This window comes from Myxine glutinosa, chromosome 2 (genome assembly GCF_964187855.1).
Source record: "Myxine glutinosa chromosome 2, kmMyxGlut1.1, whole genome shotgun sequence".
Taxonomy (NCBI): Eukaryota; Metazoa; Chordata; class Myxini; order Myxiniformes; family Myxinidae; genus Myxine; species Myxine glutinosa.
In genome coordinates this window covers 197,073,941-197,086,905 of record NC_136262.1, presented here as the reverse complement: position 1 = coordinate 197,086,905, position 12,965 = coordinate 197,073,941, and the positions used below count along the sequence as shown (strand labels likewise).

Sequence of the window (12,965 nt, the reverse complement as noted above, 5' to 3'; positions counted from 1 at the left end):
TCGCGCTCCAATGTGCCCTCTCGCACCTGCGCCATCACCAACTCACTATTCGTGTCACACTCCGTACACCCCGACGTGCATTCTCGCTCGCACTCGGTTTCACACTCGCGCTCCGATGTGCCCTCTCGCACCTGCGCCATCACCAACTCACTATTCGTGTCACACTCCGTACACCCCGACGTGCATTCTCGCTCGCACTCGGTTTCACTCCCACACTTTATAACACACCCACTCGCCGACGCACACTTTTTCCTCACACGCGTGCCATTTCCACTCACACGGGACCCTTCACCAACGCCCGGGTGCTTCCTCGATCCCAAGCGCGCGAAAATTATTTTGTCGCTAAACATCCTCTTACAAAATCTCCCCGCACAATACACAGCACGTCTCACCTTCGGGGTTCTTCTTCCTCCCTGCACCAAAACCTGCAAACTTCCATTTGGATTAACGAGTACATCATCATGATTTGAGCAGGGACTTTGTACATAATCCATTTCTCCCTGCAATTCCCGGGCTACCTCCGTCATCTCTTCAATTTTAATTCCCAGCACTGCTTTTTCTTTATTAACCTCGGCGACCGTTGGCTTTAATAAAACACCCTCCTCTACCTCATCGGTCGCCGGCTTTTCCAAACCCCGTGTCGCGATTTCTACCCCCGTCATTGTACCCGTGCTTTTCTCAACTTCGTTCAACCGGCGCTTTTCGACCCGCGTTACTTCCTCGTGCACCCCTGGGACCCTTTCGCCCAACTTGCGGTCTCTGTCCCTCTGCTCCCTTGCCTCTGATATCCGTTTTTCCACTTCACACCTGGATTCCTCCCTCAATTTTTTTAGATCACACCCGGATTCGTCTGACATGGCATCCCTCTTCCAATTATACATTGACTCTTCCATAGAGGCCCTCATTTGTGCCATAAATTGCTCCATGAGGGCCTGCATTTGCGCCATCCCTCCCACTTGTGCAGCGGGTGCGGCCGCCGTAGCAATGTGCGAGGTGCCATTTTGTGCGTCTGATACTCCCTCAACCGCCTCCTCATTGCTCTCCTCCTCCCTTTCTTTCCCTAAGTCCTGGGTTACCCCTAACCCGTCTATTTCTCCCACCGGCATCCCGTCGCCTTGGCCAGCCATGGCGCGATTTCAAAATTCGGGTTTTGCTTTACACAAAACAAATTTCGGCAGCTCGTAATTTTGACCATTTTTTTTTTTTTTTTCTCTATTCCTTTTTATTTTTTAAAAAATTTGGTCGGGCCTCGAATCCCACTCCCAGACACCAATTGTTACAGATCGCGGATTAAGATGTTAGTTACCGAGCGGTTTGGTATTTAACCGCGACCTAACAGGATCCCCGACTCACCCGATTCCACCCAAACGTTGGCCGGGTCGCACCACAGCTAGTCAATAGGGAAAAGACAAAGGCGACGAATGCAAAGAGGAAAAAGGAATAAAACGAGAAGACGTACAGACGAGTAATGGGGTTTATTATTTACACACACAAGCAAAAAGGAGCAATCAAGTTTATTTACAACACATAAGACGCAGGTGACACAGTGCAAATACTAGCTTATCTACAGGCTTAACTTATCCCAGGACAGAACAAACAAAAGACACTGACTCACGCGGGGACTTGCAGGAATGGCAGGATGTGGATGGCTGGAGGGAGAGGGAGGTCCAAGGGGGGTCCCGCAGCACAACCGGCGCGTTTAGCAGCCGCCGTTCAGGCCAGGCCCCACGCTGCTGTTTTGGCTGCTGTTTACGTCGCGTGCTTTGCCAGGCCTTGTCCCACTCGTCTGGTCCAAACCCTCAACTCTTTCTTGTTTCTCTCACTCCTCACCACCGACTCCTCACCGCAACCAACTCAGACCAACTCCTTGCGACCAACTCAAAGTGCATCTCCCTGTGACCAACTCTCTGGCCTTTCTGTCTTCTGCTCTCCTCTGTAAAAACGCATCTCTCTCTGGACACGCCCTGCCTTGGGTTATATAGGCCCCCACCCCTCAACCTTTGCGAACCTCCCCGATCGCTCTTCCTCCGCCCTCTCTAGCCAAACCCCTGGCTCATGGTTGGTCGAGTGGGGCTGGCTCACTCCTCCCCTCTATGACGAGGTGGAGACACGCCTTTCTTCCCCGACTCGAGCCTCGTGGTCAATGGCGGTTATTGGAGGGGAGGTAATATGGGCAATCGAGGCTCGGCAATGACGAGAGGGGATGTAATATGAAATGGAGATTTTGGGGATGGGAAGGAAAGGGGATCTATTATCTTTCACTGGTGCAATGGAGTATTTCAATTAATGGAAGACACAGCCTTACGCTAATACACATAATAAGGATATAACTGTCAAAAAAAAGATATATCGTGTCCTGCATGTATGTTTTATGGACTAACTACGGGAACGCCCTTTGACCTTTATACAACCACAACGGAGGGAGGAGGGGTGATATTTAACAACAACCTTTTACAACAACATTTTACCACAACAATAAAATAAAAAAACATTCTCATATCCACAACAATATATATGACCCGTTGTTTCGCTCAAGGGAGTTGCACAGCATAAGTAAAATACAGTGCGGTACAGTAATACAGTTTATCGACGGTCAATATTTGCAATGTTTTTATTCCAGAAACATTTTGTTTACCGCTAACAACCCAGCGTTGATTTTCGTAATATACGCACACTTATTCGCCAAAATATTAAGTGCGTGTATTGATAAAATACAAACACATCTCCCTCTGGTGGAGTGTGTGTGCTAGATTTGTGGCGTCCGATAAGAAAGTATCACTTTGCGGAAATGTCAGCACTTTAAGTTGCCCACCAAAGTTCTGGCCGATGCTCGTAGTGATAAATTAGGATTTTTTATTTATTTATTTTTTTGTTCAGTGGTGGATCGGGAGAGGGTGTGGTGGCGTCTCCTGGTAATTCAATTTTTACATCTTACATATTTTACATATAAAAATGTTACATTTTTAGGTTTTTACACATAATTATAAAAGGGTTTTTACTGTGCCAGATTAGTCAATTTTAAGTATTAAAAAGCAACATTTTCTTGGGAGCTATGAAACTCCCAAATTTCTCTCTGGATCCACCCTTGAGTTTATATGATCTCACTATAAATAACGTTGTGGGTTAGCCAGACAGCACCATGTATAATCCAGTCCTTCTCCTTATCCTGTAATTAATTGTGATTGGCAAAGATGTACAGATTGAGTGGGTCACCTACTCCACTCGTCACAACGTACAGCTGCCCGTGTGTAAAAACCCTGGTGGGAAGCAGGAGTCCACACCGCCACAGGCTCTGACCCTGTGGGCTGACTCCCTGATCAGGGCTGACCACACTGCCACAGACTCTGACCCTGTGGGCTGACTCCCTGATCAGGGCTGACCACACTGCCACAGACTCTGACCCTATGGGCTGACTTCCTGATCAGGGCTGACCCCACACTGCCACAGGCTGACCCAGTGGGCTGACTCACTGATCAGGGCTGACCCCACACCGCCACAGGCTGACCCAGTGGGCTGACCCCACACTGCCACAGGCTGACCCAGTGGGCTGACTCTCTGATCAGGGCTGACCCCACACTGCCACAGGCTGACCCTGTGGGCTGACTCCCTGATCAGGGCTGACCCCACACTGCCACAGGCTGACCCAGTGGGCTGACTCTCTGATCAGGGCTGACCCCACACTGCCACAGGCTGACCCAGTGGGCTGACTCTCTGATCAGGGATGACCCCACACCGCCACAGGCTGACCCAGTGGGCTGACTCTCTGATCAGGGCTGAACCCACACCACCACAGGCTGACCCAGTGGGCTGACTCTCTGATCAGGGCTGACCCCACACTGCCACAGGCTGACCCAATGGGCTGACTCACTGATCAGGGCTGACTGCGCACCACTAACTGGCTTTTGTTGATTGTCATCGCAAAGGCTGGCCTGACCAGAAACTGTCGTCGGCAGAGTTGAAAAGGAGATCCATGTCAGAAGGAGAGAGAATAATTCTACGAATAAAGAGGATAGAGCTGGCACACTCACCACCTAGCATCCATGCCTCAAGATAATCAGTGACCTTGATTAAGATGGAGCATGGTCCATTACAGTGCCCTTTGTGAGGATTGAGATTTCGCAACTCCATGATGGCAGCATTAACCCTCGTTGAAATCGTGTGTGTTGGCACACCTGAATCAATTCTTGAGTTAAGAAACTAATGTGGATAAAGGGCAGATTGGTTTTGTTGAGTTAACAAATCAAGTCGTTTGATGATGAAAGATTCACCCGAGAAGCGGTCAATGATCTTACTGTTGAGAAGATCAACTATGGTATTCGTTGTGGTTAAAATCGCACACAAAGCCAACCACTCACGCTGTTCGTCTTCACGCTGTTGAAACCAAGGCATTCAGAATCATTGGAATCTCCCGCGATGAAGCTAACTCCAAGGGCCTCTCACTCACTCACCGCAGGCAGGTTGGTGGTCTTTCCGTCTTCTACCGACTCCTCTCTGGCCTTGCCCCCCCCCCCCCAGCTCTCTCTGGGCTCTGTCCCGCAAATATTCCTACAGGTCGCACAAGATCTGCCTGCAACCCTCTTATGGTTAAACTGCCAAAATCAAGACTCTCTGCTCACCTTCACTCCTTCATTCCTCTTTTCTCCCGCCTATGGAACAAACTCCCTCACTCTCTTCAATCCCACTCCACCCTCCAGGTCTTTAAAACAGCTGTTCACCACCATCTCTTATCTTCCCCCATCCAAAACCTTGATCTTTTCTACCCCCGCTAATTTCACCCCAATTCCACTTTTTTGAAATACCAACTTCTGTCCTGGAAGTCCTTGGTGTCCTTGTGTTTTATACTTCTCCCTCCCCCCCCCCCCCCCCTTCCCACGCCTCCTCCTCCCAAGCCCTCTCCCTTACACACATCTCCCTGCTCTCAAATGTTGTGTTTGTGTGCTTCCCCTTCTCTCCCCATCTTGTCTTCCGCTCCCTCTTTTTATATATTTTGTTTGTCTGGTTGATTTGTTTGTGAAGTAAATGTTAGCTCTTTCACGAGCCTCGATTCAGTATACAAAAAAAAAAAAAAAAAAAACTCAGAATTTGTATGATTAGACGGTTCTTTAAGTCCGTCATACGCATGGTTGATAACGTAATCTTCCGAGTTCACACAAAGATCAGGTGGTAATGTAATTATGTCATCATAAAGGTTACCCTCTACAAAAGGCAGGCACCCCTCGCCCAGTTGCAACAAGCAATCAGCATAATTCTCTTGTAGTTTGCCGAACATTAAAAATACACTTGCGTAAAATTATATGTATCAATGGTTGAAATATAATAAATAAACTGGGAAGTTAACACCACCATCTCTTATCTTCCCCCATCCAAAACCTTGATCTTTTCTACCCCCACTAATTTCACCCCAAATCCACATTTTTGAAATACCAACTTCTTTCCTGGAAGTCCTTGGTGTCCTTGTTTTATACTTCTCCCACCCCCCCCCCCCTTCCCACGCCTCCTCCCCCCCCCCTTCCCACGCCTCTTCCCCCCCAAGCCCTCCCACAGATCTCCCGATGTCCCTGCTCTCAAATGTTGTGCTTGTGCTTCCCCTTCTCTCCCCATGTTGTCGTCGGCAGACACTACCTTTATTATACCTCTACCCTGTCGCTCTACCCTTATTATATGTTTTGTGTGTCTGTTTGATTTTTTTTGTGTGTGATAAATGTTAGCTCTTTCACGAGCCTCGATCCTGTATACAAAAACACAATGATAATCCGCTGCTATCTCTTGCAGGAGAAGAGGAGATGGCAGTAAAGATGAGCCCTGGCGAGGTCGAAGGGCAGGACCAGCTTGGAGTACTTGGGAGCCTGCATCGATCCTCAGGACTCTCTGCTGACAGTTCTCACTGGGCGCTGCTTTTGCATAACAGCAACGATGTGCAGCACTCGGCCCACGATTGCTCCATCACTGTGACTATCCGCCATCTTCCCAGCGACCAAGGTTTGGTGTGATGTTGCAATGTTTTACTTGCAGGTTTAACTGTTTTACTGTATGTCCAGGTGATCGATAACCGAAGGACATGGCTGTGGTTGCCTTAAAAATGCTCCCGATTCTGTTTGGATAATGTGCTCATTATTTCCCTCCGTTCCTGAAATCACGCTTCTTGCACTTCTGTGGTTGGTCTCTCCGGATATGATACAAGTCAACCCATCGCAACGTTTCAACTGATACATTATAACTGAACCACCTTTAGAGGCCATTTTTCCCCGCAGAGCAGGGGTTGGCCTTTTTCAGGCACCGTGGTCCCCTTTTTTGGAGCAATGTTTTACAGCCGGATGCCCTTCCTGCCGCCATCCCTGTTCATCGCCTCTTGCGACACACAGGAAATTACCAGTGAACTGGTACTCAATTTGCCGACCTCGGAAGGATGACTGGCTGAGTCAACCCCCCTGGTGTTAATTCAGTGATCGACCGGGATTCGAACCTCGGATCCTAGGATCCCAAGCCGGCACCCTAACCGCTAAGCCAACACCAGGCTTACTGATACATTGTGGGTGGTACTGTCTTGAGTGCCCATCCCAATTTGCCTTGAGGTCATTAAGAGTCGAGCACTGCGTTTGAACTGATGGCACATGTACACCTGATCAGACGGGCCAGGTCGAGTTCTCTCTCTACTGGAGGTCATTCATGTGATTGGTGATTCATGACTGGGTGATTCATCAATGTGTGTGCCATCCCTCGGATGGACGTTAAACTAGGCGTCCCGTCTGCCGGTATTAGTTGGTGGATGTTGAAGATCCCACTGTGTCCTTTGTGAAGAGTATGCGAGTTATCGCCGGCACTATGAACAAATTCCCAATCCTTGCCCTAACCTACATGGGGCATTGCATCAGTGGCACAGCTGCGCCCTCAGCCAATGATGCCACCTCACAGCTTTGTGCTGCATATGAAAGAAGAAGAAGAAGACTGTTCATTATGTAGAGTTGAAACTTTTTCTTTAAAATGTGCTCTTCCACCAAAAGTGCCACTCATTATCGCAAAATTTATTAAAATGAGTGTTCCTGATAATGAGATTCTCTTATATACAGTAGGTATATGACAGCCTACTAAACAGCCAGTCAAATGTGGATATAATGAGTGAAAGGTTACAATGAAAACAAAAGAATTGTATGATCATTGTGTACATATCTAACTGAATTGTGTGTATCGTATTTGACAAACCTACAGGACTACTATATCGAACCTACAGGTTGGACAACAACCGGACAAATCCTGACCAGATATGGAGATCCATGGGAAAGCCTCGATACCCAACCCCGAACCAATTCCACCTAATGAGGGAAGCGGAGGTGAGTGTGGACTGGCATTTTTTGAGCAGCCTTTGGTTGAGATCATCAGTTAGGTAATGACAGTAGTGTATTGGTGAATGTATTGGGGGTGCCAATTGGCAGCATATGCTTTGTTTTTTGACCTACTGCACACCATCTCCAGTATGTATATTCCAAATTTCTACAAGTTATTGGTAACATACCATCATATCTCATTATGTTGAAAGCTTCCCAGTTGATCACCAAATCCCTGTACATGTCATGAGATGGTGTGATCATTGGCTGCAGGGACCCATAATGTCCAAACCGATGGCCGTACCAGTTGATGGCACTTTGCGGCTGCACGAGATCCTCCCGCAGCCCTCTGTCTACTTGCTCCATGTCTGTGCCAGGCCGGCCTCCAATCCAGGACAGGTGAAAGTCTGTGAAATCATTGAGCGGTCTGTTTTCAGCAAGTTCCATGAGCTCTTCAGCATAGATCATTTAAATGTTTGTTACTATTCATCACTATTTCATTGCACGAGCTTTTTGCGTTTCATATTTGCCTTGTATTCATGTGTCCAGGCCACTGGAGTGCGAATTCTACCACTGACCCAGGTGCAGTGCATGGTGGTGTGGAATGATGAGAGAGTTAAGTCAGGGTGAGATTTTCCTTCAGCTTCCATCTGCCCTTGTTGGGAATACTATGATAGGCGACCATCTTCATATTTCATTTGTAACTAGTACGACACTCGGTAGAGCGCATACTTCCGCCAGGCTGAACAGTTTACGTTTTCTATCCCAGCGATGGGCCGGATCTGCATTTGGACCATTTGTCCTTGTACACACCAAAATTGAATCGGCTTGTTCTTGTCAGTACCCAACTCATCCACCAAGTTTTGTCACAATTCGTCCATAACTTGTTGAGATATCGTGCTATATATCGTTTTTGGCTCTAGCTCTCAATGGTGAAGAATCACTTAAAATTCGCGTTAACTGTTTTACAGATCTCCACCAAAACTTACCCAATTTGTCTTTGGCACACACCCAATCTGTCCACCAAATTTCATCCAATTCCGTCTACAACCTTTTGAGTTATCCTGCAGACAATCCAAAAAAAATCCTCTCTCACCCCCCAATATTCCCTCTTTCCATCTCTACTCTTATTCCTGTCTGCACTCATCTTCCCCAACTAATCTTCACTGCTGATCCTTCTCCATCCCCATCCTTTTCTTATTTTATTATTTCCTACGTAACTTCTTCGCCATTCCCCACCGCTCCACTTTACGTACATAATATGTAGATTGCCGCTAACAATAACACTCTCTTCTCAGAATGCTAGCAGGATTGTGATTTATTATTAAGAATGGATACTTTCACACTTTTGTAATATTGAAGAGCACTTGATTATCTTCCTGACTCGGAGCGAATGAGTTTATCTGAGACTTAATTAAAGCACTTATTTGGAAGAATGATAGTTGGTGCCTTTGTAATTCACTTTTAGAGACTCTTACACCAAGGCTGCACTGCCATGCTCAAAATGTCAACAAGGGCCTGTTGGCAAGCCCCATGCCTTTCATGCACTTTTTCTAAGCCAAATGTGTGTCATGGCTTCCCCCACGTGGTGCTTGTGTGAGTTAAGGTGCCTGAAAACATATGAAGTGGAGTTTTCACCTTCTGGCAAGCTGTACCGCAGGATTAATGACCGTGACACCATTTTCACTCTGTTTGTCTTCTCTCCAAAGGCCACGGGACAAGGTAACATTGCGTTAAAAACGTGCATTCTCAGAGGATAAAGTACAGGCCTAAAGAGGTGGGTTATGTACTGTGGAGTACAATCCACTTTGCAGGTGTCCCAATCCCACACGTTCATGATTATTTGATTTAAAAGAAAGATTTACTGGCATTGGAGTCTGTCGAGTGAAGTTTCCTTTTTAACCTTTCAGATTAGGGGTGGTGGGGTGCCTAGCTTGATTCACATTTCTCGTTTATTCTTGTCATCCTTTTACTATATGGATCTACGGAATTTGACCTTGACATTTGTCTGCACCTTCATCCGAGAAAAAATGAATTTGTAGATCTGGCAAGCTCTAAAACTACCAATCAAATATGTGCACGAGATGTTATACCTGGATGGAAAAAAGTTAACAAACCCGATAGCAAGAGCACAGAAGATCAGCTTTTATTTATTGGTATTTCTACGCATATATGTTTTAACATTGTAGAACAACAGCACTTTTTATGTTCAGTCCCCCCATTTGAGGTAAGCATAAATATTGGAACAGATTAAGGTAAAGTAAATTAAAGTAGTATCATAGTTAGTATTTGGTTGCATAACCCCTGCATGCAATAACTGCATCGAGCTTGTGACCCAATGACGTCACCAAACTCGTGTTATCTTCCTATGAGATACTTTCCCAAGCCTTAATGCAGCCATTTTCAGTTGTTGTTTGTTTTGGGGGTTTTTTACTTTGGTCTCATCTTCAGGAAGTGAAATGCATGCTCCGTTTAATTTAAATCAGGAGATTGACTTGGCCAGTCTAAAACCTTCCACTTTTTCCCCTGATGAACTCCTTGGTTGCGTTGGCAGTGTTTTGGGTCATTGTCTTGCGCCGCCCAATCTTGTCTTGCACCAGGCGGTGAAGTGCCGCCCAATGAGTTTGGAGGCATTTTCTTGTCTAAAAGCAGACAAAATGTTTCTGTGCACTTCTGAATTCATTCTGCTTCTGCCATCAATAGTTACATCATCAACTAGAACGGCACTTGGTAGAGAGCATACCTCCACCGGGTTGAACAGTTTACTGTTTGTATCCCATTGACAGGCCGGATGTGGAGCCAACATGAACCAAAATCGAATCGGCTTGTTCTTGTCACTTACCCCTCATCCACCAAGTTTTTTTCATGTCTTCCACAACTTTTTGAAATATCAATGCTGTCTATCATTTTTGGCCCTGTTGTTCAATGGTGAAGAATCACTTTTAAAATCTCTCTGATCTGGATTCAGATTCGAATCTTCATAAAAATGGAATGAATTCTTCCTTGTCACACACCCAACGTGTCCATCAAGTTTCGTCCGAATCTGTCCACAACTTTTGACATATCCTATTCAGACAGGTGGAGGTAATAAAGATGAGTGAGCCAGCTCCACAGACAGCTGTGCAAGACATTCTAATATTTGACGTTACGAGCAATGAAAGATGGTGGTGCAGTGTCACTGTTTACACCCATTGAACAAAAATAGGCTGGAATTGACCCTGTTGCTTTCACTGCCACAAACAAGGTCATAACGAAACTTTGGGCATTATTTACCGACTGTTAACGCCAAACTCGGTTCAGTCGAAAGTGACCACCCAAGACAAGGTTGTCATTTTTAATCACAGTCTCTTCAGGAACACTTGCTTTTAGCAACAAAGACTGTTTGAACACGAAGACGTCATGCAGAGCACGATACTTGCAAAATCCACCCCCCCGCCCCCCACCCAAAAGGTTGCCCTGGCTACATGAAATTATCAATTTCATTCTTATTGAAATTGACAATCTTAATCAAAGCTCAGGTCGATTGGATTAAAATTGATGATTTTTCAGATGAAAATTGATATTAGAAGTTTGACCTTGATTTGACCTTTGACCTTTTGACCTCAAAATGTTGGTTTCCCAATTCAATGATTCACCATGTAATTGCTGTTTCATATTCAAGTTAATAGGATGAAAAGTGACAATATTTCAGGTGAAAATTGATTATTTTGGAAGTTTGACCTTGAGTTGATGTTTGACCTTTTGACCTCAAAAATATATAGTTGGTTTCCCAATTGTGACGACCTCTACAACTTGAAGTTTTTGACGATCGGTTCAGAAACGACGTGTAGGCGTGTGACAAACAGACAGACGGAATAAAAACACAACTGACTAATATACTTGAAAAAACGTCGATTTTGCAAGTAATAATTCAAATTTCCATCAGACCAATTGATGCCAAAGTATTCGGGTGATAATTGCTTGATAACATCTTTGCGAGCAAAAGTCTGAGTATTGAATGGAACATCACCTCAGACGTGACTTAAGTGAGCTGCAAATGGAATAGGACCAGATAACAGTGGAAAGGTGAAGTGTTTTGTGAAGTCTGGCATGGTCTCACATTTGGGGACGATTCCGTATATAGTGCTCACTTTGAGACGGATGATTGGAGAATGGTCGTTGGAGTGAGACGTCTAACTATCAGAGAACAGTTCTTCAGGTCACGGAGATGACCAACATTAGCTAACTGGCACCCTGACTGGTATTGTTGGGACCTGTACAACCTTAGGTACTGCATGCTATTCGGATGAAGACAACTTCAATAGTCAAACTGCCCGAGTGTGTATGAAGCCAAGGGGCAGAATTATTTACTAACTTATTGTGAAATGATCCCCATTATGGGTGCTGATTCCGCTGACCTGCTCTATAGTAAAATGAAAGGTTCCTCAGTGTCTCATTCCTTGATTTATTCGATGTTTGTCAAATCATTGTTTTCTTGTTCAGCATTAAGTATGTATTATCTTTTATATTATTAAAATCATGATTTGTAGCAATGCTGCATTATCGTATGTTGAAACTGACCACCACTTGACACGTCCTCCATCTCTCCCAGGTGACACAGTTACTGGATATTACCGCATTCGGGCAGTGGACTACTGGGGCCAGGCTGGAAAGTTCTCCTCCCCCGTCTTCTATGATGATGTGTTCTCACAGGAGATCAAATGACCATCCAGTTGGCCCATCTTAGGTACCATGTGGTCTCATCTCGGCCTTCAGTATTTGTCAGCCTCCACCAGCGCCCACCATTTGTTTGGAATACCACTTTGAGATGTACCTTTGGGTAAAACTACAGTTTACAAAATCCATGGCCCTGAGCCAGACCATTCTGATACTGTTTTGACTTTTTCTGATCTTACCCAATTGTGAAGAGCTTGAACTGGAACTCGAGTTTTGTATTGTTTATTATGATGTGATATTTACGTCTGCCATTTAGCATCTTTGACAGGCTTCTATTCTTCAAGGACCCTGACAGATTTGCTGAAGTAATTCACGAGATTGGTCCGGTCTTCGAACAAATGCTGAACAATTTTGTAAAAAAAAAAATCTACAAGAAAACAAATAAACAATTTATTGATTTATTTAAAATCCTTACTTGATTTTCTGTCTTGAGGCAGCTGGAATGAGTTTAACTATAGCCTGCGGTACTTTGGACCACATACAGGAAGAGTATTCTTTTCCTGAATAAACTTCACTCTGTACTCAAAATACACATGGGAACGATATGGACTCGAGGGGATGAAGGCAGGTGGTGAGGGTTGGGGTTTTGAAGACCGAGAAAAAATGTTGCAATATTCTTGTACACAGCAGGCAAAATGAGAATGACACCCTATGTTGTTCACAAAAATGCACAGTACTTGAGTAGATGTTGTAATTCCGCAGGAAAACAGGTACCCTCTTTGCGTTAACATGTTTAACTAATCCTCACATCTATGCTACGTGAAATTGCTAGCTTTAGACAGGTGAGGTTTAAGGATGTTATAGCAAGAGTCAATCGGTATGCTAATACACACAGGGCATAAAATCAGAACTTGCACGAAATAAAATACTCAAAGTGCCTAATATGACGTCACAAACATTACTGCTCACATAACAGGACACCGTTTT

General features: G+C 45.2%; 1 protein-coding gene across 1 annotated transcript in view; it reads left to right on the top strand.

The window, feature by feature from the left end:
* IDUA (alpha-L-iduronidase) overlaps positions 1–12,568 on the top strand; it is a 200,754-nt gene extending 188,186 nt beyond the window's left edge. Inside the window, exons 9-14 of the mRNA XM_068106517.2 lie at positions 5,773–5,979; positions 7,207–7,328; positions 7,596–7,721; positions 7,872–7,948; positions 8,929–9,044; positions 11,914–12,568. Coding sequence (XP_067962618.2) covers positions 5,773–5,979; positions 7,207–7,328; positions 7,596–7,721; positions 7,872–7,948; positions 8,929–9,044; positions 11,914–12,026 — 761 coding nt within the window. The 3' untranslated portion in view covers positions 12,027–12,568. The remainder of the gene's footprint in view (positions 1–5,772; positions 5,980–7,206; positions 7,329–7,595; positions 7,722–7,871; positions 7,949–8,928; positions 9,045–11,913) is intronic.
* The last annotated feature ends 397 nt before the right edge of the window (positions 12,569–12,965 follow it).